Consider the following 15927-nt stretch of genomic DNA (forward strand, 5'->3'; position numbering starts at 1 on the left):
CCCCCTCCTCCTCTTTCTCCTCCTCATCTTCCTGCTCCTCCTCTTCGATTCAACGAAAAACATAAATGATATCGCAAAAAAAAGAGAAGTGACTAGTAGTACCAAATCTTCTAACGACGAAGCACTGAAGTCTAGAAACATACATACTCCCCCAAGGAACAAACAAAAGGGAGATTTGAACGTTGGGAAGAAAGTAATAGGAATGAGTTGGCGGTGGTGAAAAGTCTCAAAGACTAACAATGTAGACAATGGACAGGGGAGGGGGGTAGTGTGATGGTGGTGGTGATAGTTGAAGGTCGAACCTATATTTACACAGGAAGAGAAAAGGAACAAGAATAAAATAAAAAGTTAAAAATGCGGAAGAAAAATGTGACAAGTTTGAAAAGCAATTTTTTTGTCCGAGTGCGCCGAAGTATTTGCCCGAGGTGAGTACCGCGATAATTTAAATAGAAAGCAGAAGAAACGAGCTATTATATAAAACCGGATGAGAGCCTGCGGTCGGGGACTGAAGGGTGCACTCGATAGAGTTCGAGTCCGGAGGGGAGTTCCGTATTTGAGGCGAGGCTGTTTGAATTGGAAAATCCCTCCCCTCCCCTCCATTCCCCACGGCTACCCGATAATCCAGAACAGAAAGCGACTTGCTGGATTCTGTGCAGAAACAATAAAAGAAGAAGAAGAAAAAGCGGTACTATTTGTGGTATCATATAAGTGCAGTAGTATATGTCATAAAGTCGTGGGCGGGGGAAAAGCAACTTTGTGAATGACGGTGAAGGCGGAAGAGAAAAGAAAAACCAGACTCGCTCAAGATAAAAGATTATTAAAATAGAAAAGGGGGGTTGGCGGCGATGATTGATATGTGGTTTAGGACCTCTAGACAGAGAAAATGATGAAGAGGCCGCATTGTTGTAATAAGGTTTACCATGAAAATAATAATGTAAAAAATGACAGCACTACCGTTGGTAATAACCACCTCCCACCCCGACTGCGTGGGCGTGGTTAACAGGCAGGTTATTCATGCCCACTCCCCCAACTCTGTCGTCGTAATCGGGTATCTGATCGGAGGCTGTTAGAATGGGGTTCGATCTCGGTCGAATGTGGATGCTGGATTTGGGTGTGTAAAGGTTGACGAGGTCGGCTTCACGACTTCTTTTTGACAAGACCGTGTCGTCTTCATAAAAGAAAAATGTGTAGGTGTAGTAGGAGCGTTGAGTTCAAGATGATGTCAAGCCGCCTGTTTTGGGCTTGGTACCATAATTCTCAGACACTGTGTTCGTATAGATGGATGTATAATAAAAAAAGGAAATCAATCTTCTTGTAGTTCACTAACCTTTCTTTTCTTCTTCCTCTTGCCGGCTGCATCGTCATCATACCCGCTTCCACCATCATCTTCAGCATCTTCGCCATATCCTTCCCACGCGCCGTCACCGTAGTCTCTTCTTCGTTTCCGTCCGGAAGACCGCATATTGGCCGGATTTGGAGACGATGTATTGACACCGTTCGGAGACGCGGTCGCAGCCGGGGTATTGGATTTGACGTTGTTGAGAGTGGAGTTTCCTGTCGGGTGTCCAGAGGTAGAATTGGCGCTGGGCCTCAGCGGAGGATCTTCCAGGGCTAGCCATGAAGCGTCATACTGCAGAAATGTGTCAGTAGAGCGTAAAGAAAGATGACAGACGTGTTATGAGTCATTACATCTGGTATCGGTCCCTTAGACCAATTGCTCAACCCCTTACGCAGAGCGTTAAAGTCGAGCGGCCGACCAGCATTTCCATTTCTAGGCACTTCCTTCCCTATTACCTTCAAGCTTCGCCACTCCTCGTCTGGGATATCCAACATCTCCAAAAGTCCTCCCTTTACGAGTTGGACGACCGGTTGGCCCCAGCCTTCTTGCCCTTCCGGTACCGCGACCTGTTCTGCTTTTGTTACGACCTCATTTTTCCCAGATAAACCGGCAATCTTCCCCTTATAAGATTTTCGCAGTTTTTGTTTTTGTCCGGATGAATCGGTTCGAGCGACTGATGCAGCTATAGATGTCAAGTTGTACTTTTCAATGAGATTACTTGTCAAGTCGGGCCTTAAAGGAACGTGCTCTGAAAAAAGGGTGTGATCTCGCGTCAGTAAAACAATTCATCCACAAACCCTCCCCTTCAGAAAAAAAAAAAAAAAAAAAAAAAATTTATCCCAAAACACGTTTTTCTTTCGAATCTCTCTATTCAACAAAAAACAGAAGACATACTTTTGAGATTAAGCCAGGACGGAGGACCCGTCGTCGGCATTGCCAAAAGCTCTTCCATCGTCGGAACCGTCCTTCTCGGTCGTATTGTCGAAAGGGAAGATATCGGCGGCTGCCCTTGGTCGATTTCCATGGGGTCTCTACTCCTACTTCTACTCTTCCTGGGTCTGTCGTCATCTCCCAAATCTCCTTGACTTCTTCTCCTTTTCAGGGAAGCAGACGATCCATCGATATCCATGACATCCTCCATACTAGACGATTGCGTCGCATCTAGTGTCGGACTACGAGGCGTCGGCAGACTGTTTGTGGCGACAGGGTGGGTGTTATTTCGGGGAGAAGTGACTTTTTGCGAATTCATGCTGTTATTGAAACCGCTAGACGCGGAATACAATCCCGGAGGTGATTGAGGGGTAGGGTGGTTATGAGGTTGTTGCGAATTCGAAGTGTTATACTGGTGTGTTCCGACGGATTGCATGGACGAGGTTATGAGAATCCAGTGTTTTTAAAAGATGATTTTTGAGAACGTAGTAGCGAAACTTTTTTCTCGTTTCGCTGATTTTCCTCGACGATCTACCGTTGATGGTATTCTTTGTGAGGGTGTTTTTTCCTTCTGTTTTTACAGTGGTGATGGAGTAGACTAGGGTAGGCTAAATGGATGGGTGGATGATTGTTGAAACGAGACGTGTGGGCAAGCAAGTCTGGCGCACGAATGTTAGTTTCAGGTTCTGCCGAAAGGAAAAAATGCGACATCAAGAGGGAAAAAAAAGACGGCGAGGGAAAAAGAGAAGAACGAGGAGGAGGAAGGCCTGGCGACACAAATTGCCGCAGGGAAGCAGTACGTACCAGGTATTGGGGACTCGCTAGCGCTGATGAGACTGAGATGGATGAAGAAGTGATTGCACGTCGACGAAGATGGAGGTGGAGATGGAGATGTTGATGTTGATGTTGATGTTGATGTTAATGTTGATGGTTATAAAATTAGAATGGGCGGTTCTAGCCAGTCCTCGGTTGGGAGAGGGGCGTGTGGGTGTGGGTGTAAGTGTGAGTGTCGGAGATTGCGATTTCGCAGGGCGACAACCAGGGAAGGCGACAGTCGGAGATAGATAGACTGAACGGCAAAAAAGGAAGAGGATGAGATCTGTCTGATGTCGATGTCGATGCTGATGAATTGACAGTAGAGCCGATGGATGGATAGATTGGTGGTTAGTGATGGTGATGGTGATGGTGGCTGTGGTGGATGTAAAGTGGAGGTGGAGGTGGAGGTGGAGGTGGAGGTGAGAAGGATGTTGTTAATAGTAAGTAATAAATGTTGGGGGGAAGAAAAGGTGTGGTGTGGGCGATTGACGGCAAGAATGGATGCTAACTAATCTGATGGATGGATGGATGGATCCTGGGCACACACAACAACAACCGAACAGAAACGAGGGAAAGAAGTCCAAAAGGAACAGGAACAGGAACAAGAACAGGCAGGGAATTAATTATTAATCCGAGGCCTATAATATAAAACTAAAGAAGAGGAGGAGGAAGAGGTGGTGGAGGAAAGAGAATCAATCAGGGCGACAGGACGACGATAACAGGCACTGGCTGTCTGAGACGTCTGACTGACTGACTGGCTGGCTGGCTGCACTGCACTGCACTGCACTGCGGTTGCAGGAAGGCCCGCAAAAAGCCGCCTCTTTTTTTTTTGACTTCTTCAGATGTTGCACTAGTTGGATCCAGGCGAAATGAAGAAAGAGAGAAGAGTGGAGAAAAGAGGAATAATAAAATATCAAAAAGGTTAAACCGTCGAAGACTGGATATCCAGGGGTGTGTAGACGATAGCTTGTGACCCAGCTGTGACTGATTCGATTCAATATACCGCAAGAAGGATATATAAGATAGAGAAGGAAGAGAGAGAGAGAGAGAGAGAAGGAAGAAAGGTCGACGATATAACTTCCCAACGGCTTGACGATAAAAGCTGTTATAAGTTATAAAAAACAAATAAACGTTATAACCAGAAGAAAATCCTGCCTCGGTTCCTGCGTCTCGTCTAGTGCCGTATCGTATCGTGAAAGGTCCGTTAATACCAATAAGAGAGAGCGAGGGAGAGTATGTGTATAACCACTCTGACGTCGAGCGAAAACGGCTGTGCTGGTAATGGTAGCAGTTGTAGTAAGAGCAGCCTTTCCTTGTCCTACCACCAATCTCTTTGACTTCTTTCTTCTCTTCTGATTCTTTCTTATTGTTCCTTCGATATTATCCTATCCTCTTGAATAAGGCTTCGATCGACTGTCTTTCGGCGTCCCGTTCGTTCGAGTGGGCGTATTTGTGTCGCTATAACCTCTATCGGTCTTTTTTTCTCGTAGTTTTCGTCCAAGTCGTCGCGTCTCCTTCTAAAAAGTCTCCCAGTATACCCAAACTAATATCCCCTTCTTTCTTATAACAAAAACTGCTGTCGAAGTGTTTTTTTTTTTTTCGGCTTCCCTCTATCTCTTTCTCACAGAGATAAAGCTGTCGGAGACGGAGGAGGGAAAAAAACAAAAAGGTGCGAAATAGAAGGGGGGAAACAAAAAATTTCGTCTGGTGGCCAGGTCAGGTCGAGGTCGAGGTCGTTCCTTAATTCCCGTATTCTCCGCCTTATTTTCCTTTTCCGGCCCTCACTCAGCAAGGAAAGAGAAAAAACCGAAAAGAAAAGAAAAGAAAAGAAAAACGATATCAAAGAAGAGAAGAAGAAGGGGCCGGGTAGGGTAAAGCAAAGCAGAGCAGAGCAAAGCGACCAACCAAGCGAGCCAGCCAGAGAAGAAAGCTGGGAAACCAAAACCAAACAAAAAGCCAAACCCAAAAATGGACCGAGTAGTTTATCTTCTTCTTTCCCAAAAGTGTCTCCCTGGGTCGGTTATCGGTCGTCGCTCGATATAATCCGCACGGGAAGGTTCAGTAAGGAGTGGAGCGTCGTCAAATGAAGTATAAAAAAGGGAGAAAGGAGAAAAGATGGATGTCGAGGAGATGGGACCGAATGGTGGTGAATTGACGACGGATGAATGCAATACACAGCACTCCGTACATGCTTCATACTATACTTACTTGACTTCCCTTCCCAGAGACCCGACTTTGAGGTGAACAAGACAGGACAGGACAGGACCGACCAGTTAGGAGAGCAGGGAAAAGCAAAGAAGCACGAAAAGAAGAGAAGGAAAAAGAAAAGAAACTCCCATCCTGGCCCAATAAGTGTGGTTAAGTGACCAGTATGACATGCACACCCTTCTTCTTCTCTTCTTCTTCTTCTTCTTCCTCAGAATAAGGTGTGGGAGACGGATCTCATTCTGGGAATTCTTCCTTTCCAGGTTAAAATGGGCAAAAAGAAACGAACGGGGCCCGCGCACGCCAGACATACTTAAAACCCCTTCCCCCCCGAGGAACCAGATCAGACCCTGGGGAACGTTGACTCCCGTTCTGGGAATGTAATGTATATACTTATGTATGTGCATTACATGTCAATGTAAAGTGTCTTTTCGCTTGAGCTTGCTGGTTTTGGGGGGTTCGCCTATATTCACATCTATCTATCCTCGAGATTCTCAAGCTTCACATTCACATTCACATTCATATTCATGTCCATCCCATCTTACCTCGACATAAGTATTTGATACTTATACGCCTCATAAAGGCTTGATCTCTAGATCTATCCTAGTACTAATATCATAGCATATCAGAAGTAGGTATATATACACAACAGCGCCATCTATGTACCTCCCTACACCCCCATAAATATTAAATATCAAAGCAATCAGCCATCAGCAGAGACAATTAAACGGGGGGGCAATCCAAAAGTGTCCTCAGACCAACTAACAAGAAATCTCAGGCAGGTGGTGAGAAAAAAAGCTGTGACATGGGGGTTTTAGAACAGGTGCGGTTAGCCTGTGCCATACATGCTTTTTCCGGAAACCCTTCCCCCTCTCCAACCATGACTTTCCCGCGACACCCCATAACTAACCTCCCTCGGTCGGTGCTCAGGGGGGGATGACTGACGTTCCATGATTGTGATCTAGGCAGTCCTAGTTTTTAGGCTTTTGAATCATAAATTATTAAGATACTGAGGAAACAGAAAGAAAGACTCAAGCCTAAAATTTTAAAAATATAATAACGGGTACTACGAATTCATACATGCTTCAGCTACTGTGTAGTTTGATATAGCCGCCATCCGGGCTTGATCATACTCTAATCATCATCATCACTATCATCATCATCACTCTATCATTCCCCTCCTCCTCCTGTCAGCTCGCCAACATTGCAGCATTATCCAATTACCGATGCCCACGCGTGAGCTTCCCTCCAACCAAGATAGCTGTCCCATTCTATTATAGATTACACGAAGGCAAATATTTCTCTCGCCTGGTACTAGTATACTTTCTCAGTATATCACACCATGTAACTTCCCCCTCTAGATCGAATCCTGAATGTATAGTTTCTTAACTCTCTAAAATATCAATTTCGCCCTTTGGAAACCCAATGCAAAAAGCAGGTTTAGTCTCTTACAGCGCCAAACGTTGTGTCTTGGCCCGAATTAATGGCCCGAGTCCCCCAAATGTTATGACGCGGACGAGGTACTTCGAATACCTTCGCTGCCCTATACCGACAATGCATTTAGTTTACACACGCAATCGAAATACTGAATCCGGAATGCTCTTTAAAAAATTTTGAAAAAAAAACTAACTGCCAAAAGATCTAGACCCATAAAACAAATAGATAGATAGATGTATATGTATCTTAGCCCTAATATAACCGCCAGCCAGAAATTTGGAAATTCCAAAATCGAATGAATCCGGATTCCTTTGAACCACATTTTTATGATCTCATAGACCCTTTTCGCCCTGTATACATACATGTCAGACTTTTACTTACTTAGGTAGTCTAGTCTATCCATCCGTAGGCATATAATAACCGCTCTTAGCTCTCCAAAGATCATCAGACCATCTCCATCCATCTCGCTAAGCACATGGCAGCAAGCCCACCCCAAATAAAAAAAAACTAAAACCTCGGCCGGCGTCATGTCATCCCCTCGATCCTCATGAGCATAGTACATAGGCATAGTATATAACTTACAAATCCTTCACCAATTTAAAGAAAGGTTATTAAATCTGTGTAACTATCCACTAATTTTGCAAACGGCGTTCTAAGGATCCCATATATACGGACAAAAAAAATCCCACTAATTAGTAGCATAAGAAGAAGCAGCGGTGCTATCACATCACCCCTCCATAACGCTATGGCCCACCCGGTGGAGTGAGTGATTGAGTGGGTGATTGCACCGTGCAGTAAGAAAACGTGGTCGAATGCTATAGCGCTAAAACAACGGAAGCCATGGACTTGGTCCGCCGGCCGTTGTGATTTGTCAGTTTTTAACTCTTCGAACAACTTCACCAGAAACGAACAAACCAGTTGTTAATTCGCAATCTTTCATGACAGCCCATTCATTATACCCCGCTGTTAAAGTATCTTCACAATGTTGTTATTATACTCACAAAAATATGTACATGCGTATACTATTCAAGCTGGAGGAAATTTATAAACTCAATTAACCCCAGCTGAGCGCGGGATATATTAGATCAGAACTATAGCATAGTCCCAGCCTATGCATCCCAGCTTTTTCTCTCAAACAATACATCAGGTAAAATACAATAAACCTCCAAATCTTGTGATATCTCAAAAAATCCCACCTGCAGCATGTACTTATGCATATAGACCCTTCACTCCACACCCCTCATCACCCATCCAGGGAAACTATCGATTGACACCGGCCGGTGCAAAGTTTTTTTTTTTAAAAAAAAAAAATGACGACACCCCCAAACGAAATGATACCCCAAAATTCGAACCTTCTGTGCATCACCTTCTTTTTCTTTCTGAGTCAAAAAACCGATACCCGACACTAACCAAGAGGTGATCATTGCCGAAAACCCTCAAACTTCCCAAGGAAAAAAAAAATCGATTCCAGACCAAATTCCCGGGATATCCCGGACCATTGGCCCCGCCTGCCTGCACCAAACTTAAACATGTTCTCCCGGGGAGGATCGAGGATCGATAAATGATACTGAAAAGAAAAAAAAACAATGCTAACGTGACAAGTAAAAGTCGCTGTATTTCGGCTAGTTATTTATTAAATAGGCTTATTGCAGAATATCTCGAATCGATCCGGCTTACTTTTCCTTTAAACCCAGCCGGCCCGGGGAAACAAGGTCAAGTCGAGTAGGTTAAAGAACCAACCGGTTCCGCGGGTAAACCAGCAGACCAGTTTTTCTCGAATCTAAACTAATCATTATGAATCACGGGAACTCGATTTATTTCAATATATCACAATTTTATACATAACCCTCAACATTATACGTAAGAAACAAGTTTCCTTGGCTACAACTAAGCCTCTCCAAACTACCCGTCTTCTCATCAAACCCCTCCAAATCACATTATAACTCTATCCCGTTACCCGTATCAGACCTCACAAAGCCGCTTCATCCCACCCATGGCACCAGCGGCCCAACCCCACATCCCATCCCTCATCGACTCGATTCGATCCCACGCCCATCCGACCCCTCCCTTCTTCTTCTCCAGAGCTCATCTTCTTCTCCTACTCCAGCTCCTCCCCACTATTCCTTACCCCGTAAGTAAGCAAGTAACTAAAATACATGGCTTACATATAAAATGGCTGGTGTACATACCCTTCCGAACCATGCCACACCTAGGCGAATGGAGCATTTTCGGCTCGAACGGTGCAGGTACGAAAAGATCAAAAAAAAAAAAAAAAAAAAAAAAGAGATAAACCTAAGAAAAAGTGGATATGGAAAAACGGACGGACCACCTAAGTCCCTACATATACATCCGTCTATCGGTCTTATCTCTCCATCCGGGGTAAACGGAATTAAAAAACTACTTAACAAATCAATATATAAAGCCGGTATACTCCAAAAAAGATTGTGATATATCATACGTAGCGGTTTCGTTAATATGTAGTATCTTCGATAAGACAATATCAATTATCAAACCGACCTACCTCTGGGGTGGGCATGTTCCCCAAATCCTTCCCCGACCAAGTCCCCCCGGAACACTATAACTATAACAATCGTTCTATAATCCTTCCAAACTAGCTTACCCCTGGCGCATCCAGAAAGAAAGAAAAAAAAAGGGCACGTCCCTTTCGAATTCTTTTCCCCGTTTTCTTACACACATGTGCGCTTCTTGCGCCTTAGCCAAAAAAATAAAATAACGAGAGTGTGAGTGAGGGCGTGTAGTGTGTGTCGTTTCAAGTTATTTTGAGAAGCGCGACTCGTTTCATCGGTTCATATCCTCAAAAAAATTTCCTTACATGGTATATTACAGATGCGCAAGGGGTGGATATGGGATGAAACGACATCTATAATTCATATATCAAAAAAATAAAAATAAATTCCATATATAGAAATTCTGTAGAAGGGAAAAATATAGATATCCTTATTTAGTATATCCCTACTCCAAAAAATCTTATCTACATGCATCTACCAAAAACGTAATTTTCCCTACTTTTCAAAAAAGTAAGTACTATTGGAAAGAAGGTAATTTCTGGCTGGCTCCACCGCGCTGAGTAAGAAATCATATCACACGGCTAAAATCCCCAAAAACCACTTATAATTCCTGGGAAACAATCCTACTGGTTCCCTTTGAAAAAGGAACCGAGCTAGATCGGATCCATGCGATTTTTTCGAGTTACCCGAAATCCGACAAATTGACCGAGCGAGTGACATAAAAACATCATGCGAACAACATGCGATCGATAAAACGACCGCGATATCTGCTTGAAGGTAACTACACATGTGATATCAAAAAATTTTAAAAATCCACGAAAAGTTCCGATCCATATATGAAGTCCACATATCGGATTCGCGAATCCATCGGATAATATATAAGCTTTTCCGTATAAAAAATTCTACATAACCCCCATAATTAATCCGCAAGATATCAAACCTATACCGATCTATACTTATAACTATAACAGTAAAATAATACGATCAATACCGCATCGAGTACTAGAGCGAATCGTTAGTAGCACAAGTCTAACCATAACTACATTTTACTGCTTTCGATTTCGAAGGGTCCAAACCAAACTCGGGTTACACAAGAATTCTGGAAGCGTCAACAGGCTAGCATAGGACTGGTTCCGTTTCGAAGCAACCGACTAGTGCACTCTGAGTCAACAACGTTGGAGTGCAAATGGATTTCAATTAGATTTCATGAGGTACTGTGCTAGAAGGAGGGGGTAATTGATTTATTGATACTTGTATATAATATGATTTTAGGATGTTCAATACGAATTTAATAGTATTATCATATATACTAAGTATATATATATATATAGATGCGAAGATTTACCAGTAATAGAGTACATTCAATTGGTAAACCTTGTTTTATACATGCGGCAGAGAATTAAATGGCATATAAGATTAAATGACGGATAAGGTGCCTAGTGTGGTAAGCTATCGATGCGATGTCCAAAGGCATTTTCGCCATTTCTTTTATCCTGAACCTCACGCCAAAAGGCTATCTCAGCACTGTCTTTAACTCGCATCGACCCTGGGAAGAAGATATCCACGAGTGATAACCCGGCGAACTCGTATTTCTCCTCAGTAGCCTTCAAAACTTCGCGAACTGATCTGCCTGTAATCTTTTCCTTGAAGTTGAGGTGCACTCCATAGGTACCTGGCTCGCGAATGGCACTTGCAGCAATCACATTTTGGATACTCCCAAGCAAGCCGATTCCCAATAGATCTAAATTAATTGTATCAATCATGATGTTTAGCGCATGATCATATGAAGCCAGCTGTATACTATCAGTAAAAGGAAGGGGTAGCATACACCATGTATTTTCTTTTAAGCCCGACGTGCAGATTAGAAGTAAAACCCAGAAGAAAGCCTGAATCGCAACAGCCCCTCGTGTGATCTCCGATGGCCGTATCGTTTCCCAGTCGGCGTTTCTGTTTATTTTAAATTGTGGGCGCGAGCCCTCTGCTAGAATCTCGAAATCAAGACCACGGCTGACATCAGTAGTCGGCTCCGAGGACTTCGAAGGGCTCACCTTCGAGCGGAGAATGAGGACCGCATGTCTACTTCCGTTACCTCTCGTCAAGATAACGGCGTCACCACCATCCCGAGGGCAAGCCCACTTTTCCTTTCGGAACTGTGATAAACTGCCCGAGATCAGCGCGAGGACTGTACCCGCCCCAGTGACGATAAACGGACCCCATTCACCATCGCGGATCCAAGGAATCGTAGATACTACCAGTTGCACTAATATAACACCGACGCCGCAGAACCAAATACAATCGCGGATCGGTACACCAGGCTCTCGAGTTTTGTCGACTTCGAATACAGAAACCCGGAGAGGTTCCCAACGTGTTTGTCCAGGTGCCAACTTAACTTCCTCGGTGCTATTGGGGTCAGGGTGGCTAGCCTCGTTTTCAGTGCTCGCGTCGAAGCTATATTCTAGATCTCTTAGGAGTCGACTGATGACCCAATTTCTTGTCGTCCTATGATGTCCGGTAGTCGGCGAAATTATCAGCGGCTCTTGCGTATCCGTCGATGGCATTAACTTCCCGTCTTGTGGGTGTCAGTATTTGATAAATACAAGGTATCTGCTATATATCTAGCTTGCGCTTACCTGAGAAAGCAGCCAGCAGGGCAGTAGCAGCATATGCCACCCAGCCATACGAGAATGCAACTGGAGTCAGCGGTCCAGCTCCGGCCAGCTGCGCGATAGCTTTATGCACAACTTCATGGCCGAGTAAAAGTAAAACAGAGAGTATATCTCCCGGATTCTGAAATTGGGCCGACAAGAAATCGGATGTACTCGTCGGGTCACCATCCGCCATCCGACGGAGTACTTGCACCGATTTTTTCATCGGTGATAAAATTTGTCGCATCTGCGCCGTGATAACTGGCATTTAGTATTCTAGCCTAAGTATCGAAAAGATTTTGAGAGATAGAGATGATTACAGACAGGAAAACTATACAGTTATGTGGTTTTTGCTGTGTTATATAAAAGACTCGAAGCTTTCCCACAGCCTTGCAGCATAATGATCGAACATAAACGCGACGTAAGATAGGATGAGACCAATTATATTGGCCTTTTGGGAGCGGGCGCTTTTGAGATAAAACGACCCAATCAAACCTCGCCGTTTCACGGTACACCAACGGCCAGACAACTCGAGGCTTTCTCAAAGGCCGTACAATGCAACGTACAACTCGACTACTCGAATTATCTGCATGTTTGCTGCAGGCAGAGGCTGAGTCGACATATATGTCCTAAAAAATTTTTTTGCATGTTATTGGACGGGTACGTAAGCATATGTATTGCCAACGATTAGGAGGCGCCTGCGCTGCCAACGAAGAGTCGCATATCAATGTTACGAGACGAGGGGTATATAATATCTGGTTATTGATTATCACTAAGGCCCCGCCGAAGAGACTCAGGATGAAGATAGCTATAGGTATGTACATATGTAGACGACTTCGACATGGCATGTATTCATGGATATAAACCGAGTCGAATACCGTCAACCGAACTATCGTAAGCTTTTTATAAACCCAACATTCCACAATTCAGATCACTATCACGCCAGTGCAAAAACATTAATTGCGTGGTTAAAGGCGGGATAACATTTATATATTCGAGCTCGAGATTAATATTTCGAATTTTCCAGTACGACATAGATACAGTTAAACACCTATCTACTGCTCAGCCTAGCGCTTGTTGCCCCCGCCCACATCTTGTGATCGGATGCATGCTACGAACATGAACCTGAGCAGGCGGGAAGAGCGCTGGGCCGAGCGCCGGGCCGCACGCAAGGATGCACGCGCGATGAGGGAGCAAGCGAGGGAAATACGCAGGGCGGGAGAGCAAGTGAGCCGAGCACTTAGAGAGGAGGAGCGACATGTGGAAATACATAAAGCGAAGGAGCTGTTGAGGCAAGCACTTAGGGGGGGGGAGCAGTTGAAGGTGGCGGAAAATCAGACAGCTATAGGGTGCATCAATTCCGGCCCCAGGCTTTTTTCCAACCTCGATGTCTCAGCAGATCCCGGGCACCAGACTCCCGAAGAAACCATAGAGTCACTACGAGAAAGAGACAAGAAATACGATATTCCATTTTCCATCGAGGAACTCCTCAAATTCCCCGTTAAATCTATCGGGCACCTCCTCCAAAACCGCGGCGACATCAAATATTGTACAAATGTCGCATGCACATTCACGAGAGAGAAATTCATGGCTATTGCCCCACGAATACCAGAATATCCAAAGCTCCAGGACCTCATCCTGACTGTTCTATCATGTTGGGTAGCTAACTCAACACCAAAAACTCCCTGCCCTAAGCTGAAAACTGCAGGAAGATTCTGTGTGCATTTTTTGGAGGCATGTTCTGCGAGCCTACCTGCTCTTATTGAGAGCTCGAAAACCGATAAATCCCTCCAGAAGCTGTTTCGTATATGCGAACTTTTCTATTTTGTTGTTACTATAATGGCTGGGGGCATGACGCTTGACCTCAATGGCATAGCTACTCAGGCTATTTTTAGCCCATCCATGATTGAGCAAGTGGTATATTCTTGTGGAACAATTGATAAAGCCCCAGAAGGGGTCTGCAAGCACCGGCTCTGGAATCTCGCCAGTTCCTCGGCACGGGGGCTTGTAGAAATATTCTCGATATCTGAGATGGTTCGGCAAGAAGGGTGCGAGTTATCATCCAAATTCCATTTAGAGAAACATGGCGCTTGCAACGTTCAGATCTGTCAATTGAACGACGAGAATACCACGAAAGTGCCCCAACTACATCTGCTCTGCAAATCTCAAAATTGTGGAACAATCAATTTCAGTCAAGCCAAACTCAACAAAATAGATATCGCAGAAATATCTAAACCTGGCGCGACAGCTTGGACATTAAACGAAAAAGATCCACAACCGGGTGCGAAAAATTACCTAGCAATTTCTCATGTCTGGGCGAACGGAACGGGCGTAGGCGAGCATACCCCAGGCAATGTCAACCGATGCCTTTTTCGCTACTTTAAGACTATTGCTTAGGAGCTCGGTTGTGAAGGTATATGGTGGGATGCAATTAGCATCCCATCCGACAAAGATAAAAGGGTAAAAGCGATTCAAAACATGCACGATAACTACAAAAAAGCCAAACATACAGTAGTTTTCGACCTAGAACTGGCGGATTTCAAGTGGACTGGTGATGGCCACTCGTGTTTGGCGCTAGCATTGTCAACTTGGTTCAGCCGCGGTTGGACCGCGCTTGAGCTTAGATCATCCGAATCCGTCAAAGTTGTTTTCAAGAATCCGAACGGAGGCAGACGCGTATTGAAAGATCTGGACTCCAAGATCGTTCAACCCTCAATGCACCTTTACGCCCATCCAGGATGGAAGTCAGTTGCAGAACATATAAGATGGCTTCGGCGTAACCAAAGCAATTTCAACAGACCCTCCGAGTATCCTGACTTTGGAGTTTTCCCCGGCAGCATAGCTTTCACCGTAACCCCTATTGAAAGCCAACGGTCTGACTTTACCATTGACAGCCTTCTAAGCATCCTAGAACCGAGATATACTTGCTGGGCCCGAGACCGAATTATCATCGCAGCGCTCCTAGTCGGAACAAATTCTAAGACGCCCGACCAAACATGGTTTGATCCCGAGCAGCCGCGTGCTGATATATCTAGAAAAATTCTCATCAAGATTGGGAGTATCAGCTATCACTCAATATTCCATGACGAAGTTCCCATCTTTGAGAGCGGCCCGTGGTCTTGGTGTCCACCCTCGTTGTTTGGCTTTGGAAGTCGAGCCTATTCGCCGGGTAGTGTTTACTCGGTTGGAGCCTTTCTCTCCGTCGGGACGGATGGTCACCTATATGGAAATTGGAATGTGTTCGAATTACCAGACGATGCCGCCGATAGGTTGAGGCCTCATGCATCACACCCTCACTTAAAATCGCGTATTATGGTGGCCTTAAGAGAGCACACCAATTTTTACCTGCTCAGCGCGCGAGAAAGTCGTCAAATCTCAAAATATCTGCTTGCAAAAGCAACAGAACAATACACCAACGATCAGAAAAGCAAATGTTGGCAGGGGGCGGGGGGGTACTTCCCACCTCCTGCCAAGGTCTTTCAGTATGTGGGAATCGTTATCGGTCAACTCCCTCCCGATGCCGAGTGCATTGCGCATGGACAGAACTGCCGATTGTGATTTTGGCATTAGAGCTAGCTGTACTTCCAGTATCCCAGTATCGATATATGCATGCTCCCAGTACACAGATGTTTTCACAAATCATACACCCACTTCAAAAGAAGATGCTACAATTTTATATATTCCTTCCAATGCGTACATTTTACAGTTTGTTTTTATCGGGCCAAATCGACTTCCTTATCACAATTATCTGCTCTTTGAATCGAATAACTACTTATCTAGTCTCTTTTTGCTAAATTGGCTTCCATTCGAAACCCCTCACAAGCTATGTATATACTGGGGGGTTTAGGCTTAGACCACTACTTTCGCAAACGACACCTGCCTGTGGTCACAGGACCGCTAGATTTACTAATTATTCCCGTTTGCAATTTCTTTCGAAGCTATCGCTATAATTTCTTAGCTCCCTGTTCCCGATAAGTATATGCTAAAAAAACCGGTCCCTGTGCTCCGGGGCCACAATACCGAGATT

At 44.6% G+C, this 15927-nt stretch overlaps 4 protein-coding genes across 4 annotated transcripts; 2 read left to right on the forward strand and 2 right to left on the reverse strand.

The window, feature by feature from the left end:
* Positions 1–1303: 1303 nt before the first annotated feature.
* Positions 1304–2705, reverse strand: AOL_s00075g50 (uncharacterized protein; the record flags this gene model as incomplete). Its single annotated transcript, XM_011122361.1, has 3 exons — positions 1304–1630; positions 1690–2087; positions 2234–2705. The coding sequence occupies 3 exons, from the start codon at positions 2703–2705 to the stop codon at positions 1304–1306; spliced, it is 1197 nt and encodes a 398-aa protein (XP_011120663.1).
* Positions 2706–10691: 7986 nt separating this feature from the next.
* Positions 10692–12168, reverse strand: AOL_s00075g51 (uncharacterized protein; the record flags this gene model as incomplete). Its single annotated transcript, XM_011122362.1, has 3 exons — positions 10692–10996; positions 11084–11824; positions 11886–12168. 3 exons carry the CDS (start codon positions 12166–12168, stop codon positions 10692–10694), a joined length of 1329 nt encoding a protein of 442 aa, XP_011120664.1.
* Positions 12169–13019: 851 nt separating this feature from the next.
* Positions 13020–14297, forward strand: AOL_s00075g52 (uncharacterized protein; the record flags this gene model as incomplete). The annotated part of the gene is made up of 1 exon (XM_011122363.1): positions 13020–14297. The coding sequence occupies one exon, from the start codon at positions 13020–13022 to the stop codon at positions 14295–14297; it is 1278 nt and encodes a 425-aa protein (XP_011120665.1).
* An 81-nt stretch (positions 14298–14378) lies between these two features.
* AOL_s00075g53 (uncharacterized protein) lies at positions 14379–15458 on the forward strand (the record flags this gene model as incomplete). Its single annotated transcript, XM_011122364.1, has 1 exon — positions 14379–15458. One exon carries the CDS (start codon positions 14379–14381, stop codon positions 15456–15458), a length of 1080 nt encoding a protein of 359 aa, XP_011120666.1.
* Positions 15459–15927: the final 469 nt, after the last annotated feature.

The sequence above is a fragment of the Orbilia oligospora genome (assembly GCF_000225545.1).
Source record: "Orbilia oligospora ATCC 24927 unplaced genomic scaffold scaffold00075, whole genome shotgun sequence".
Lineage (NCBI taxonomy): Eukaryota > Fungi > Ascomycota > Orbiliomycetes > Orbiliales > Orbiliaceae > Orbilia > Orbilia oligospora.